This window comes from Neophocaena asiaeorientalis, unplaced genomic scaffold (genome assembly GCF_003031525.2).
Source record: "Neophocaena asiaeorientalis asiaeorientalis breed wild unplaced genomic scaffold, Neophocaena_asiaeorientalis_V1.1 scaffold59, whole genome shotgun sequence".
NCBI classification, from domain to species: domain Eukaryota; kingdom Metazoa; phylum Chordata; class Mammalia; order Artiodactyla; family Phocoenidae; genus Neophocaena; species Neophocaena asiaeorientalis.
In genome coordinates this window covers 6,075,659-6,090,633 of record NW_020174268.1, presented here as the reverse complement: position 1 = coordinate 6,090,633, position 14,975 = coordinate 6,075,659, and the positions used below count along the sequence as shown (strand labels likewise).

Here is a 14,975-nt window from a genome sequence, read left to right as displayed (position 1 = left end):
GTCATCTTGGAGTCCCCACAGGATAAACTCTCCTGTCTCCTGTGAATCATGTGACCTTCCTAACCAGACACCAAGGCATGAGTTTCGTGTCCTCACTTTCTCTCTGGTGTTATAATCTTATGTTACCTACACTAGTTTTTACTTAGTTTCTACTTTCTCCATTTCCTTAATGTTTGTCTTATTTGGGGGCATTTTTGTAAATTGTCTTCTGTCCTTTTTGGAATACAAATTCATTTAAATCAAAAAGAATGTTCAGGACTTCCCTGGTGGCACAGTGGTTAAGAATCCACCTGCCGACGCAGGGACACAGGTTCGATTCCTGGTCTGGGAAGATCCCACGTGCCACGGAGCAACTAAGCCCATTTGCCACACTACTGAGCCCACGTGCCACAACTACTGAACCTGTGCTCTAGGGCCTGTGAGCCACAACTACTGAGCCTGTGAGCCACAACTACTGAGCCCATGTGCCACAACTAATGAAGCCCATGCACCTAGAGCCTGTGCTCCGCAACAAGAGAAGCCACCTCAATGAGAAGCCCGCGCACTGCAACAAAGAGCAGCCCCTGCTCGCCACAACTAGAGAAAGCCCATGTGCAGCAACGAAGACCCAATGCAGCCAAAAATAAATAAATTAACTAATTCACTAAAAAAAAGAAAGAGAATGTTCAAATTTGAGGATTCTTTAGTTCAATGTGCCTTGAGGATGAAGGGGAAGTGAAGCTGGTATCTGTATACTTAGAAAACAAAACATGTGATATCTTTTTTTTTTTTTTTTTAATTATTTTATTTTATTTTTGGCTATGTTGGGTCTTCGTTGCTGTACGCGGGGTTTCTAGTTGCGGTGAGCGGGGGCTACTCTTCGTTGTGGTGCTCTAACTTCTCATTGCGGTGGCTTCTCTTGTTGGGAGCACGGGCTCTAGGTGCACGGGCTTCAGTAGTTGTGGCTCACGGGCTCTAGAGCGCAGGCTCAGTAGTTGTGGCGCATGGGCTTAGTTGCTCCGCGGCATGTGGGATCTTCCCGGACCAGGGCTCGAACCCGTGTCCCCTGCATTGGCAGGCGGATTCTTAACCACTGCGCCACCAGGGAAGCCCCACATGTGATATCTTAACACACCAACTTAAACATAATGTATTCACATTTAGATGGTCACTTGTATGACCAAAGGTGAATGTTCTTGGCTGACATGTGCATCCCACCTATCTCACCTCATCCCGCCTAAGAACTCTAGACAGAGTTTGTTTTTGAAACAAAATCCACATTTTATTAGATTGAAATAAACCACAAAATTGTTCATCTTCACCAACAAGAAAGCAATATTTTCTGTATTCTTCCTAGATAAACCACAAAACTCCTGTTTTTGCAAGAAGACCAGTTTTCCTGGTTATGCATATAAATCAAGATGAGGAAGCAGATATGGTCATGGAAAAACACCCAAAGGAAAACAGGCAAAACCAGACAAATCAGTCATCAACGTCTGCGAACTCAGGTTCTGTCTTGCCTGTGAAAGTGTTCATGGTACATCTGCTAAAAAGCTGATGTCCAGTTTGGTGGACTTACATTCCCTTGAGGACAAAGGCTACACTGAAATCCTCTTCAGGTGAGCACATGGCTTCTGTCACTTTCTGGTAACTTCCACAACCAGCCATTACAGATTTTTAACAACATACTCCAAACATAATGTACTTAAGTCAGAAGCACCATTGCACTTTATAAATGTGTTCTCCTCCCTTTTCACTCCCTACCTCCTCAACATTTATTTCCTCAAAGAACTGATAACTCAAATCCTGGTCATTAGATCAATGATAATAAACATCATGTCCCAAATGACTTCAGCCCTGCCATTATGCCACCAGGGGGGAATCTCAAAGCAGCACTTTCCATACCATCTTCTGGGAGAACTCAGAAGTCTTCAAAGTCTGCAAGTTCAGATTGTGGCTGTTCAACAGGTGAGTGGTCAGTGGCTGATGGATTTGGTGAGAGGCCTGTTGGCAATTTACCTTCAATGACTAAGTGGCCTGCATGTACCTTACAGCTTTGCCTCCTAATAAGCCAATAAAAGGCACCTTTAAAAATTCTCTTGGATATTTTCAGTGATTTCTGAATTACTTTAGGAAGCTCTGACACATTGTGTAGAGTTTTCTGTGTGTGTCTCATGAAATCCAGATCATGTTTTGTATTAAGAGTTACGTTCACAAAGCCCTGTGACTTGACCTCTGTTGAGTCAGTGTTTCGGAGTGTGTTTTGTGATGCTTGCATTCGTGCTTCCTCTCCATCTTCATCCTGGGAAGAATCCGCAGGACCTTAAGCAATACGGAAGCATTAGGAAAAATACATAAATATCAGGCAGCTGTAGAATGTCATAAATTGTGGACAGAAGCACTTTATCTTTTCCTCTTTTTCCACTTGAGCCTCTGGGAATGAATCTCCACAGAGAGTGTCAGGATTGGTAAGTCACTCTATACGTGTTGGCACAGTGCTCCTCTGACATGTTGAGCTGGAGATGATCCGTGTCTTAATGTGAGGGCTTTGAGGTGCTAATCTGGGAATCTTTCTCCAACTTGCTGAATAATGTCCTCCACTGTTGGAACATTGACTGTTTATAATAACTTCAAAGGTTAGTTGAGATTCTAGGTTACCTTGGCAAGCCCTGCAGAACTTCCCACAAAGTTTCATTTGAATATTGTGTTTAGTGACCAAATCTGTGGCTTCCTCAAACCAGAAATCATAATAAAACTCCCTATTTTCCATCACTTGATTTGTGAATGTGACACAGTAGTCGAGCAGCTGGCTGCCAAAAAGATGCCAGAAGTTTGTCGCTGGATTTTTTTTCCCCAACAGCTCTTGTTAAGATGGGACATTTTTAAGAAGGACAAATGAAACCAATGAAATAGAAATCTGTTAACATACTACAGAGCACAAATGCTTGACCAGCTATAAAGCTATTCCCTCCAGCCTGTGTCATTCTTTATACTGTCTTTATATAAAACAAAGGCTTACAAGAGCTCCACTTACATTTCAGAAGCACAATATCTTCTTGCCTATTGAAGAAGGCCCATTTCCTCCAGTTAGTGTACCTTTTTCCATGCTCTAAAAAAGGGCAGCTCTTACATTGTCAAATCCTATAAGCAGCTGCAGCGACTGTTGAAAAAGAGAACGGTCTTCCTCAGGTGTTCTCAATGCAATAACAATAACAAGCCCTGACTTTCCATGAAGAGCAGAGTGTATAGATACCCTGGGAATATTTCTGTAAAAGCTGGGTGGGCAGGACTTTCATTTTGGAAAGCAGTTCACTGGACACAGTATATACCTGACCACATCACTACTCCACGATCAGGCTCCACTGTGTGTGTGAAGGGACAGGGAAAAAGACTGATTCTTTCTAACGAGGGAAAGTTAGTAGCATGTGAACTGTGGACAATAATGCTAGCTCACACTGAGGATTACCGCATGCTGAACGGTGTGCCAAGTACATTGTATTATTATAAATACATTGCAATAATTATGTAATTAAACATTCAGTTATAATATTGCAATGCATTAACTTTTTAAGAAATCAGTCTTTCTCCCTGCTCAAAATATGTACTATCCTCTATACACATACAAGTACTTTTATTAAGTCCTTACTATGTGCTGGGCATGGTGCCAGATTCTATACATACAGTGAAATATTACTTCATTATCTGTGGTCTCAGTTGTCACACAGAGATACATTTTTCCAGAATGAGAATCCCCCCCGCAACCTTGTGAATTAATCGGTCACTTAACAAAATTTTATTTTACTCCACACCTTTGCAGAAAGAAAAATAAGCCCTTTCAAAGTTGCCAGGAATGGATTATATATAAATTAAATGTGTTCAGTTCAACACATTTTGATTACATACTCTGTTTCAGGTGGTTCTGAATCAGACACATTTCTTCAGTTTTGTGATTTAAGAACATCAGTGCGAGTTGCAAATACTCAGCACACAAGTGCCCCGTGCTCCCAGGAGCTTGGGCACAAGCCACAGCAAGAGAGACTGGCTCTTGGCCTGGGGTACAGTTAGGGCAGGACCAGCAGCAAAGCCCTTTATTCAGCTGCTGGGATCCCTTTTCATGGAAGCCCCAAGGCAGGACCACCTCAGCCCTGTTCCACAGCCATTTCCTCTGTAACTTAGCAGCTTCTGGCTCCTGCCCTCAACACTCCATTGAAAGGCTCTCCAAGTTCCTTCCTTTTGCCAAATCCTGGGGCCTTTCCATTACCCTTCTTTTAGGGATACCAGATTTAACAAAAATACAGTGTCCAGTTAAATTTGAATTTCAGATAAATAACGAATGATATTTTTAGTACAGATCTTCCTTGACTTGTGATGGGGTTACATCCTGATAAACCCGTCATAAATTTAAAACATCATAAGTCAAAAATGCATTTAACACACCTAACCTACTGAACATCATGGCCTGGCCTGGCCTAGCCTACCTTAAATGTGCTCAGAACACTTATATTAGCCTATAGTTGGGCAAAATCAGCTAACACGAAGCCAATCTTATAATAAGTTATTGAATATCTCATGTAATTTATTGAATACTGTACTGAAAGGGAAAAACAATAGCTGTCTGGGTACAGAATTGTTGTAAGTGTACAGGTTGTTTACTGTCGTGATCACGGTCTGACTGGGAGCTATGGCTTTCTGTCCAGCATCACGAGAGAGGATCATACTGCACATAGGTAGCCCGGGAAAAGATCAAATTCAAAATTCAAAGTATGGTTTCTATACAACACGTACCACTTTCACACCATCATTAAGTCAAAAAATCATAAGTCGAGTCATGTAAATTGGGATTAAGTACATCATTTATATACTTATTAAACTTATACTAAAAAAATCATTTGTTTATCCAAATTTCAAATTGAACTAGTAATCTTGTATTTTATCTAATAACCCTACTTCATTCTCTTTGTATCCTCTGGGTACTTGATCCCTGAAACTCTCTTCCTTTGGATAGTATCAATTCATCACTTTCCCTTTTTCTGCTCCTCCTGCCTGGTTCAGTGAGTTCTCCAGCCTGTGCTGTAACATCAGCATGTAACCCTAAGCCTCTTCTTTTCTCTCTCTCAGCTTTCTCCTTGGAGAGGTCATCTATTCCTGTCACTTACATCAGTGGCTCTCCAAGTGTGGTCCTGGACTAGCAGCTGCAGTATCACCTGGAAACCAGACAGAAATGCACATTCTCAGGCCCGGGTCCAGGCATACAGAATCAGGTCTTCTGGGGTGGGGCCCAGCAATCTGTGTTTTAAGAAGCCCGTCAGTTCTGATGCACGCTAAAGTTTGAGAACCACTTGTTTAAATGATCACTTCTAAGCTGTTGACTCCCCAATCTTTATCATTAGCCCTGATTTTATACCCACACTTCCCTCTGGTATTTCAAACTGGAGTGTTCTGTGGAATGTTACGAAATGGGAGGAAAGAAAAACATAGCTCTATGGTCAAAAAGAATTTCCATGGGGGAATTCCCTGCCCTCCCCCCACCTCTCCCCCAAAAAACAGTTTCCATGGTATTGCAGCATTTCTTAAGATTTGACTATTGGGACCTATTTCCCAGTGGTTGTGGGAGGATGCAACAACAGGACAGCGTCACTGGAAAAGAGATGAATTGAAATGGAATTCATACTAACCATGTTGTAAATCAACTATACTTCAATTTAAAAAAAGAAAATGGAATTCATTATTGTCCCCTGCTAAACCACCTCTACAGCCTATTTCTTTTTAATTTTTTTAAGTTGAATATTTTATTATTAGACTCTTATTTTCCTGCAAGGCTGTAGCTTCACTGTATAAAAATAGCACCAGCAAACACAGTATGTTGCAAAATTAAGATAGCTGTACAGTGTCAGATGAAGAACAATACTAACAAAAACTTTTCTCCACCGCCAGCTACTTCCAACGGGAAGATCATTAAGTTTATTTTTTGTTTCGGTTTTTTTTGCGGTACGCGGGCCTCTCACTGTTGTGGCCTCTCCCGTTGCGGAGCACAGGCTCCGGACGCGCAGGCTCAGCGGCCATGGCTCACGGGCCCAGCCGCTCCGCGGCATGTGGGATCTTCCCGGACCGGGGCAAGAACCCGTGTCCCCTGTATCAGCAGGCGGACTCTCAACCACTGTGCCACCAGGGAAGCCCTCATCAAGTATTTTGACCCAGTCCAGGGATGGCTGTAAACTGTTACAAGGCTTAAGATAACAATGTTTTCCTTGAATTACATAATTTTTATAACTAGTTTTACCACAGATAATTTCAGGAATTCTGAGTATTGGAAACTGGAGCCTAGCCTAAAAATCGTAGGGTGCTGTGGAAAAGATGCATAGTGTTTATCTGCTCAGCAGAGGAAGTTAGGGGGTATTTTCTTCTGGTAACATGTTGCAAGTAGTTTCCTTTGCTACAAGTTGCTTTTTAAAAAATCTGTCCACAACTAATTGAAGACAACTATGCTAGATTAAGTTGTTTCATTACCACAGATAATTTCAGGAATTCTGAGTATTGGAAACTGGAGCCTAGCCTAAAAATCGTAGGGTGCTGTGGAAAAGATGCATAGTGTTTATCTGCAGTCATTAGGAAGTTAGGGGGTATTTTCTTCTGGTAACATGTTGCAAGTAGTTTCCTTTGCTACAAGTTGCTTTTTAAAAAATCTGTCCACAACTAATTGAAGACAACTATGCTAGATTAAGTTGTTTCATACTAGTTTATTTAGGGGTTCCATTTTCACTCAATAGATTTTATGTGTTTCTCATATGCTTCTTCACTCATTAGTTCATGTAGTTCTGAAGGGTTCCTGAGTGTCACATTGATCAGCCAATCATCTTCATAACAAGATTTTTTGGACACGTCCTGGATTTTCTGCCAGAGCTTCATTAATTTCAGTTACTTCTGATGGAGGCAGCTTTCAAACTTTCTAAAGCACCAAACTCCTCTTGTTTGTTCAATTTTGTCCCAACTTCAGGCAGATTACAGTAAGCAACATCTCCCAAAGCTCTCTGTGCAAAATTGCTGATTCCCGCTGCTGCAACACCGTTTTCTGTTGTTATCTGTCCACGTCCGCCTGTGAATTGACGCACGGAGAGCGGAGCTGGGCTCCCCGCGGGGCCAGCGCCCTCAAGGCCCGGGCCGGTGCGGAGATTGCGCGCAGGCGCAGACGGCAGACCTCGGCGCGCACGCCCCGCGCCGCTCGCTGCGTCAAGCACCCGGGCTTCTGGCGTCCCTTTTCTTTCAAACAGACCTAAAATGTTGGCGTTCTGACTTCCTCTTCTCCTTATGCAGTCAGCCTCTGAGTTTTAGGGACTCAGTTACGATAACGTTGAAAGGTTGGAGACCTGACGTGGCTTTGGAGCGTGAAGCAAGCTCTTGTTGAGACTTCGCAGAGTCAAGGCCCACTCCCTGGGACCCGCAGCCCGGCCCGTCCGCCCGGCTGACCTCAGTAACCAGTCCCAGGCACAAGTCCCGGGGCTGCCCCCCAGGGCCACAGGTGACATGGGGTCTCGTCTCCGAGAAGGCCACAGGAAGAGCTGAGAAGGCCTCTTCTGGAGAAATGGAGCAGAGCGCAAGGAGCCAGTCAGGACTTGAGGGAAAAGAAGAATAGAAGGTGTCTAGAAGAGCAGGAAACGGGGTGGAGGCCTGGTGACGGGAAGGAGCAGTCGAGGAGGCGTGGGCTCAGCCTGGCCCGTGCGTGGAAGGACCTCGGCGTGGGCGGGAGACGTTAAGGGGACCGGGGGGTGCTGAGGAGTCAGGAGCCATCGCCGGACCACAGTCATTCCAGTTTCTGCTGGAATATAAATGACTTTCCCATGGATCCACCGCCCAAAGCCACCTGCAGTATCTTTGTTTACTGGCTTCGTATCTTTTCCTTTATCCTGAGGTAAATATGGGGAAAGGGAGGAAAGGGGTGGGGCGGGGGAGAGGGTGGAGCGAGAATGGAAGAGATTTCGGTGAGGGAGAGCCTACTGATGGTTCGCAGTCTTGTCTGCACATTGGAATCGCCTGAGGAGCTGTAAAAACCACGTCTGGGTTCAACCCCCAGAGGTTCTGATACCGTCGATCTAGCCTCTCGACTGGTGCTTCTCAAACTTTAATGTGCGTCGGAGGCGCCTGGGGCTCTTGTTAAAATTCAGGTTCTGACTCAGAAGGCTCCGGGGTGGGGCCTGAAAGTCTGCATGTTAACAAGACGCCAGGTAATGCGCATGCCACTGCTCTGGCTCACATTTTCTGTAGCAACCATCTACCGTAGAGGCTCCCAGAGAGTGGTCCTCTGACCATCAGAATCAGCATCCCCCGGGAACTTGAGAGAAAGGCACGTTCTCGGGTCCCAGCCCAGACCCGCGGAATCTGGAATTCTGGGGATGAGGCCCAGCAAGCCGTGTTTTAACTCTCCCTCCAAGTGATTCTCACGCGTGTCAAAGTTTGGGAACCACTGCTGTAGAGAATTACAGAGGGGAATAAAAAGCCTGAGGGAAGGGCGCTAATAATCACTGTAAGGACAAAGTAATGAATTCTTGTGGAAGTAAGACAGAGAGAGATCACGTGGAGCCCTATGTGTGTTCCAGTTATGAACAGGTATAACCATTATAGTAAAATTAAGACACCACGACTTTGAAAACTGCAGGTTTTCAAAAAAAATTTTTTTAAGGTTTTTTTTTTAATCTTTGTATCATCATAAGTCATAGGAATTATTGGAACATTTTCGAGACTTGCACACTCACTGCAAAGATGAGGGAAAGGAGATGTCATTACTGGACGCGTCATGCTGTGGGCCTGCCTGAGCTGGGGTGGGGCGCAAAGGCACAGATGCAGGAAAATAAGGTGGGAATGCCTGGCACTGGGGATTGAGGGTGGGGAAAGGGATGCTCCCTGTTCTGAGGCCACGAGGTTGCCGGCGTCTTGGTGATGGGAGGTGCTGAACCTGGTTGTGTTACTGATCCAGTGTCACCACTCTACCCACAAGTGCCCTGTGCCTGGATTACAGTGCCTAACTGGTCCCAGCTGGCCTCCCAGGCTCAGCCTCCCCAGACCCTGCTTCATTTGCTTTGCAGGCTCCAACTCCTGATTACACCGGTGCCCTTGCCTCCCTCCTCTCTTCCTCAGAGTCCTGTCCTCTCCTCCCTTCAGCACCCACGCCCCCTGTGTGCCGTTTTCGCCCCTGTCCTGTGCTTTCCCTCGGGCTGACCGATGGCTCAGAATGGACGTCCCAGTCATCTGCTTACTCAGCCTCCATCTCTGTCCACCCACTGGGTCAAGATCCCTGTCCACTTGAGTTCAACACATATCTACCTGTGGGCAAGAGATGCCAAGGGGGATAAAGCACAGTCTGTCCTTAGGGAGCAAGTTACAAACTCTGGGAACCAGTCCCCAAGATGTGACGGACCAAGTGCCGTGAAAAAGATTCGCATACAGCATCGCCTGACTGTCTGCCCACACTCAGCTCTCCTGGTCCGGATGGCACTTTTTGGCCCTTTATTACACAAGCGTCTGCTAATCTTTCAAAAGTGTGTGTGTTGTTTTCCTAAGAAGGTGGCCAGTAGAGTCTGCCTCTGTCACCTCCTTGTAGCTTACACAGAGTGAGGGACATGCTGAGTGACTGCCACAAAGCATGCCACCCACAGAGCACACGCCTCTCAATGACAAAGGTTCCTGTGCTCTTAGGAGCACGGATGCTGATTTTGGAAGGCTGCTCAGAGCTGACTAGGTTCTTTGTAATATTTAGAGTTCTGAATCTTTAGAAAGTTGGTTCACAATAGAAAATGGCCCCACAGTTTATGAAAAGCCTTTTATTAAAGGTCCACATAAAACACTTGTACAGTCACTAATACTTATATGTGAATGGTTCCACATACTAGCAAATGTTACTGTTACCTGGGTAGAAATTGTAGGAGAGGCCATGTTCAGACTTTCAAACATCATCAACACATTGCTCTCATGTCCCCTGGACTCCTGGGTCCTCGGAGGTGCTGTGCAATTGCTTCAGAAGTGGGAAAGTCTCCTATAGAAAGGCGGAGGGAAGTCGTGTAGATGACACTAACCTGAAATTCTGCAGGTCCGTCCGATGTGAGTGCTTTTATTGGCCTGTGAGCTGAATCTGAGTCTAGATGTCTAGTCTAGATGAACAATCACACATTTCAAGGCAAAAAAGACCATTAAAAATTTGATTGATTTCAACACCATGACATGGACTAATGTTTCTAGAGTATTTTGACATACACGTCTAGCACTTAGCAGTTGCTTGGTGAATATTTGTGGAGTGAATGAATGAAACACAAACCCTTCCCCAAGGTTGGTGCCTCACCTAAAAAAAGCAACTTGGCCTACAGAAAGAGCCCTGCAGGGACCCAGCACACATCTTCATCCGAGGGCAGCGAGAGGTCCCAGACACAGCATCCAGGATACCATCCCCAGGGTGGAGGGAGGCCCACAGCCCGGCCATCCCTCTCCAGTGATCCCTGACTTGGCCACCCCGAGTTTTCCCAGCATGCCCCTCCCCTTTATAGCCAGTTGTCAACACCAGAGGACACTTTCTTCTGTGGTAGAGAACAATTTTAGACCTTAGAACAGCTTTTCAAATATTTTTGACCATGACCCACAATGAGAATATATTTTATTTTACGAACCATGAAAGATACCAACCAATATATAATTGAAACAAAAGTTTCACAACACAACAGTTAGCCTTACTACACATGATGCACTGATTCTCTATTCTATTCGCAATCCAATAAAGAAACATGTGACACACTCCACTCATCTCACAATCCACTAATGGGTAAGATAGGCATTTTGAAAACAGGTGCACAGCAATCCACAGGAGGGATGGAATTCAGATACTCCATCTCAGGGACCCAGTGGCAAGAAAGGATGATCCCTCTCTGCCCACACCTGGGAACACACCTAGGTCACAGGAAAGGGTGATGCAAATCTGAACAAGAAAACTCAAAGGAGAGGTCTTTGCTTCTATATCTAAAATATTATACTACATATAACATATCAGTAAGTTTCTTAGCCATGATTTTCTACAGGGAAGAAGCCGCTTCTGACTGTCCCAGAGAGGAACCCTGAGAGAAGAAAGACTGTGTGGTTGCATCTCCAGGACGTCCCCACTTAGTGCCACCAAGCAGGGGAGTGGCTGTGGCACAAGGCTGGCACCTGCACCGTGAGACCCTCCATCAGTGTCCCCAGCAACAACTTCTCAGAGCCTCTGATGGGATATTTTGTGTTGTGACTCTTGGGAAGGTGGGTACAGCATGCATTGTTATTCTGCCATATTTGACCACAGAATCCTTTTTTCAAATACTCCCTGAAAATCTGCAGAACACAATTTAGGGACCACTGCCCCAAGTTGGAAGAAACACAGTGTAGACGGGGACTTCTTCACTGCCACACCAGCTGAGGGCAAGGCCAGGGTGTTAGGACACTTCAAGGGGACTTGAAGGCATCACTGTACATAGTCAATCACATGAAAAAGCAAAGGACCTTGTCAGCGTGTGGAGCGGACCCTTGTTTATGGAGTCACCATTTGTAGTTTACAGCGGACCTAGTTGTATCCTGCCTACCTCCAGGGGGCGCCATTCATAAGACCCTGGGTTGACTGAGTCCCTTTGGAGTCCAGCGAGGCAGTAGGAGCTCTCCAAAAACAGGTTTATGTTTTAAACTGTGAAAACTAAAACAGCGTTACAGAGTCGTTGGCCAGAATGTCCAGCACAGTCTCTCTCACCCTTGAGTACATCCATTGACTCTCGTTTTTTCTGTTAGTGCAGCTTCTCGGGGTGGGAGTGGGTAAGGCTCTTAAGAGTTTTCAGACTCAGACCCCAGACTTGGTTCCATCATTGCTTATCCCACCAAGCTGAGGCAAATAAGGCGTATTAAAGCTCTTATCCATGTGATCAACAGTCGCTCTGTGGAAGCTACATCCTGCTGCAGCTTCCTGCCCTCAGACTTCGGTACCCAGGTTCTGAAAGAGGGTACTGTGCCTAAACTTAACGATTTGCTCTGAGCCTGAGAGAGGCGGGACCCCTGAACACTGCACTCTACCCAGAATTCCTTTCACTTGTTTCTAAACATTTTTTGCTGTCATATATAAGCATTAAGTAATTTCTTGGATTAAAACTCTCATCATCCTGGATTCCTTGTAGATGCACCATCACATTTATATCCAAAACATAAAACAAAATACACCTCTGACCTCACAGGTGACAATTTTTACGACAGCATCTCTCTGGATCACTTGTTAACTGGAAAATGAGTGGTCATATTTCCCCAGAGTAGAAGAATGAGGACTTACAAAACCTCCCCAGAGAACATTTTGTGATGTGGATATCAGGAGGATAAAATGAACGTCCCCAGGGGGGTACATGAAAGGAAAACCAGAGAGACTGGTACAGTTACATTTCATACCTTTGTTTAAAAAAAAAAATCATGCTAAGTTGCTGACCAACTTGCAAAATGTCAACCACTCTTTCTAATTCTCCCTAACAGCTTCGGTTCCCCCCCTCGCAGTTCTTTTCTTCCTGCAGACCTGTTTTCCCTTAAGTCCCAGAGCTGTGGGATGAGGCGCTGTGTTTGGCCATGCCGGTTTCCGGTGTCTGTACATTAGCGCTGGTCTCGGTGCAGCCAGCCATGTCTCCTCCAGGGTCCCCTTCAGCCTCCCTGCTTCTGCAGAAACCTCTCTGTCTGGACCGCCTGGCTAGCAGCAGTTTCCAGGCCGCTGCTCTATACTTCTTTGAAATGAGGTTGTAGAGGATGGGGTTGATGGATGCGCTCAGATAGAAAAGTTGCAGGGCACAATGTTAAAGTACTAGAGAAGTACATCATCCCGGAATCTTTGGTATTTATGTAAATGATTCTGCCAGCGTGGAAAGGCAGCCAGCGAACTATAAACGCCAGAAACACCACCACTGCAAAACAAGACATAGGCACCAGAATTAGCTAAAGCATCTGAAAACAAATAAGCATCCTCAGGAAACCATCTGAAGTAATAAGTAACAGCAAGATAAATAAAACTCTTGCCTAGCCAAATCCCCACCCCAGAAAAACTACCAGGTTGCAGACAGCATCGATATTAGCTTTAAAGCTGAGTATTCGGCTCATACGTTTACTATCAAGGCCTGACATAAACCAGGAGTGATTTCTACTAACAAGCTGTTCTGGCAGGCTTCCTTCCACAAACCCACTTCGTTGACGTGTTCTCTGTTTTCGGTTGAAAAGAACTCTGCAACAAGTCTGCACAATCTTTATTTATTTTTTTGATATGGGCATGATTCACTTTAGTGTTCAGGATAACATAACATTAAGTAAAGAAACTTTATCTTAGCGTGAGCTATCCCGTCTTCTCCAGGGTTCTGTAATTCCATAACTGCAGCATCAAACAGAGACAGGCAGTTGGCTTAAGAGCCTGTAATTATCCATCTTGGATCAGCCCAGCTCGCTGATCACAGAGGCTTTGGGAAATAATTGCTGTTTTCAGGACCCGGATACCCCACTCTCAAGGGACGCCTGGGGTGACCCAGAGCCCTTGGAGGACAGGAGATGGTTTTCTCTGGAGACTAGAAGGAGAAGCAGGTGGAGGCTGGGGTAGAACGACAGAATGAAACGTGGCCAGAAGAGGCGCCGAGGGCTGGGAGACCAGGGGAAGGGGACACAGCCTGGACCGTGGGTTGGGGTGTTTGGAACAGAGGCGGCGCCACTTACGCAGGACGCGGACCGCCTGCTGGTGTCCCTTCTCCCGAGCGGAGGTGGCCGGGCCTCGCAGCGGCCCGCGGCTCCTCCACAGCTCCCGCCCGATGAGCCCGTAGAGGACGCTGAGGCACAGGAAGGGCAGGAAGAAGTAGGCGGTGGTGACCCACAGCATGACGCACAGCGCGCCCCGCTGCGCCGGTCTCGGCCGGCACTCCCGGCTGAACAGCGCCGCGCCCGCCGCCGCCTCGGGCCCCGACGGCGGGGACAGCGGTGGCGCCCGCGAGGACCCGAGGAGTGGCGGTGGCGGCGAGGCGCGGGGCGAGGGGGTGAGCTACGCGGTGCCGTTAAGGTCCTGGACCGCGTAGCGGCCGGGGTCCTGCTCGACGCCCACCAGAAAGAAGAAGGGCCCGGCGGAGAGCAGCGCCACGGCCCAGAGCGCGGCAATGACCGCGCGGACGCGGCGGCAGGTGACGAGGACGCGGGCCCGGAGCGGGCGACAGATGGCGAGGTAGCGGTCGAGGCTGAGCGCCGTCATGTGCAGCAGCGTGGCGTAGGTGCAGCCCTCGCCCACGTAGAGCGAGAGGCGGCAGAGCAGCGTACCGAACACCCAGGGCCGGGAGCGCCAGAGGCGGTACAGGTCGAAGGGAAGCCCGAGCAGGATAAGCAGGTCAGACACGGCCATGCTGCCCAGGTACAAGCTGGTGGTGGTCCGCATGTCCCGGTAGCGCCCGATCAGCGCACCGTCATCACGTTGCCGCTCACCACGACGGCGAACAGGCCCAGGCACACGGCGGTCAGTGGCACCAGCGCCCCCAGGGGGAAGGGCGAGCAACGGCGCTCGTCGCAAGGCAGCAGCTCTGCCCACGGCGGCTCCCCTGCGCCCTCCAAGCCGTCGCTGCGGTTCGCGGCGCTGCCCATGGGCGCGCTGCGCCCCCGGGCCGGGCCAGGAGCCTAGCGCCTGGTCCCGCGGCAAAAGCGCTTCCTTTGGCGGCCGGTGCGCGCTGGGCGCGCCAAACCCTTGCAGCTCGCACAGCCCGAGCCCGGCGGCACCGCGCGCGGGAACGCGGTTCTGAAGGGTCCGCCTTGAGGGCTGCCAACCGGGCGAAGCGCAGTCCCCGCCCCCAGCCACCGCCTGGCCTGCCCCGGCCCCGCTCCCGCTCCCAGGCCCGTGGTATTCCACGTATTCCAGGCGCTTCCCTCCCCACCAACTGAACGCTGGAGGCGGCCGCCGCGGACGAGCCCCGCCCAGACGCGGGAAGCGATTCGTGAACCCCAGCGAGTTGGTT

General features: G+C 47.7%; 1 protein-coding gene across 1 annotated transcript; it reads right to left on the bottom strand.

Annotated features, from left to right (window-relative positions):
* Positions 1-10,693: 10,693 nt before the first annotated feature.
* MLNR (motilin receptor) lies at positions 10,694-14,733 on the bottom strand. The gene is given in 4 exon segments (XM_024755312.1): positions 10,694-12,795; positions 12,797-12,908; positions 13,702-14,427; positions 14,430-14,733. Coding segments are annotated over 4 exon segments (1,272 nt in total). The 5' UTR covers positions 14,608-14,733; the 3' UTR covers positions 10,694-12,539.
* Between the last annotated feature and the right edge of the window lie 242 nt (positions 14,734-14,975).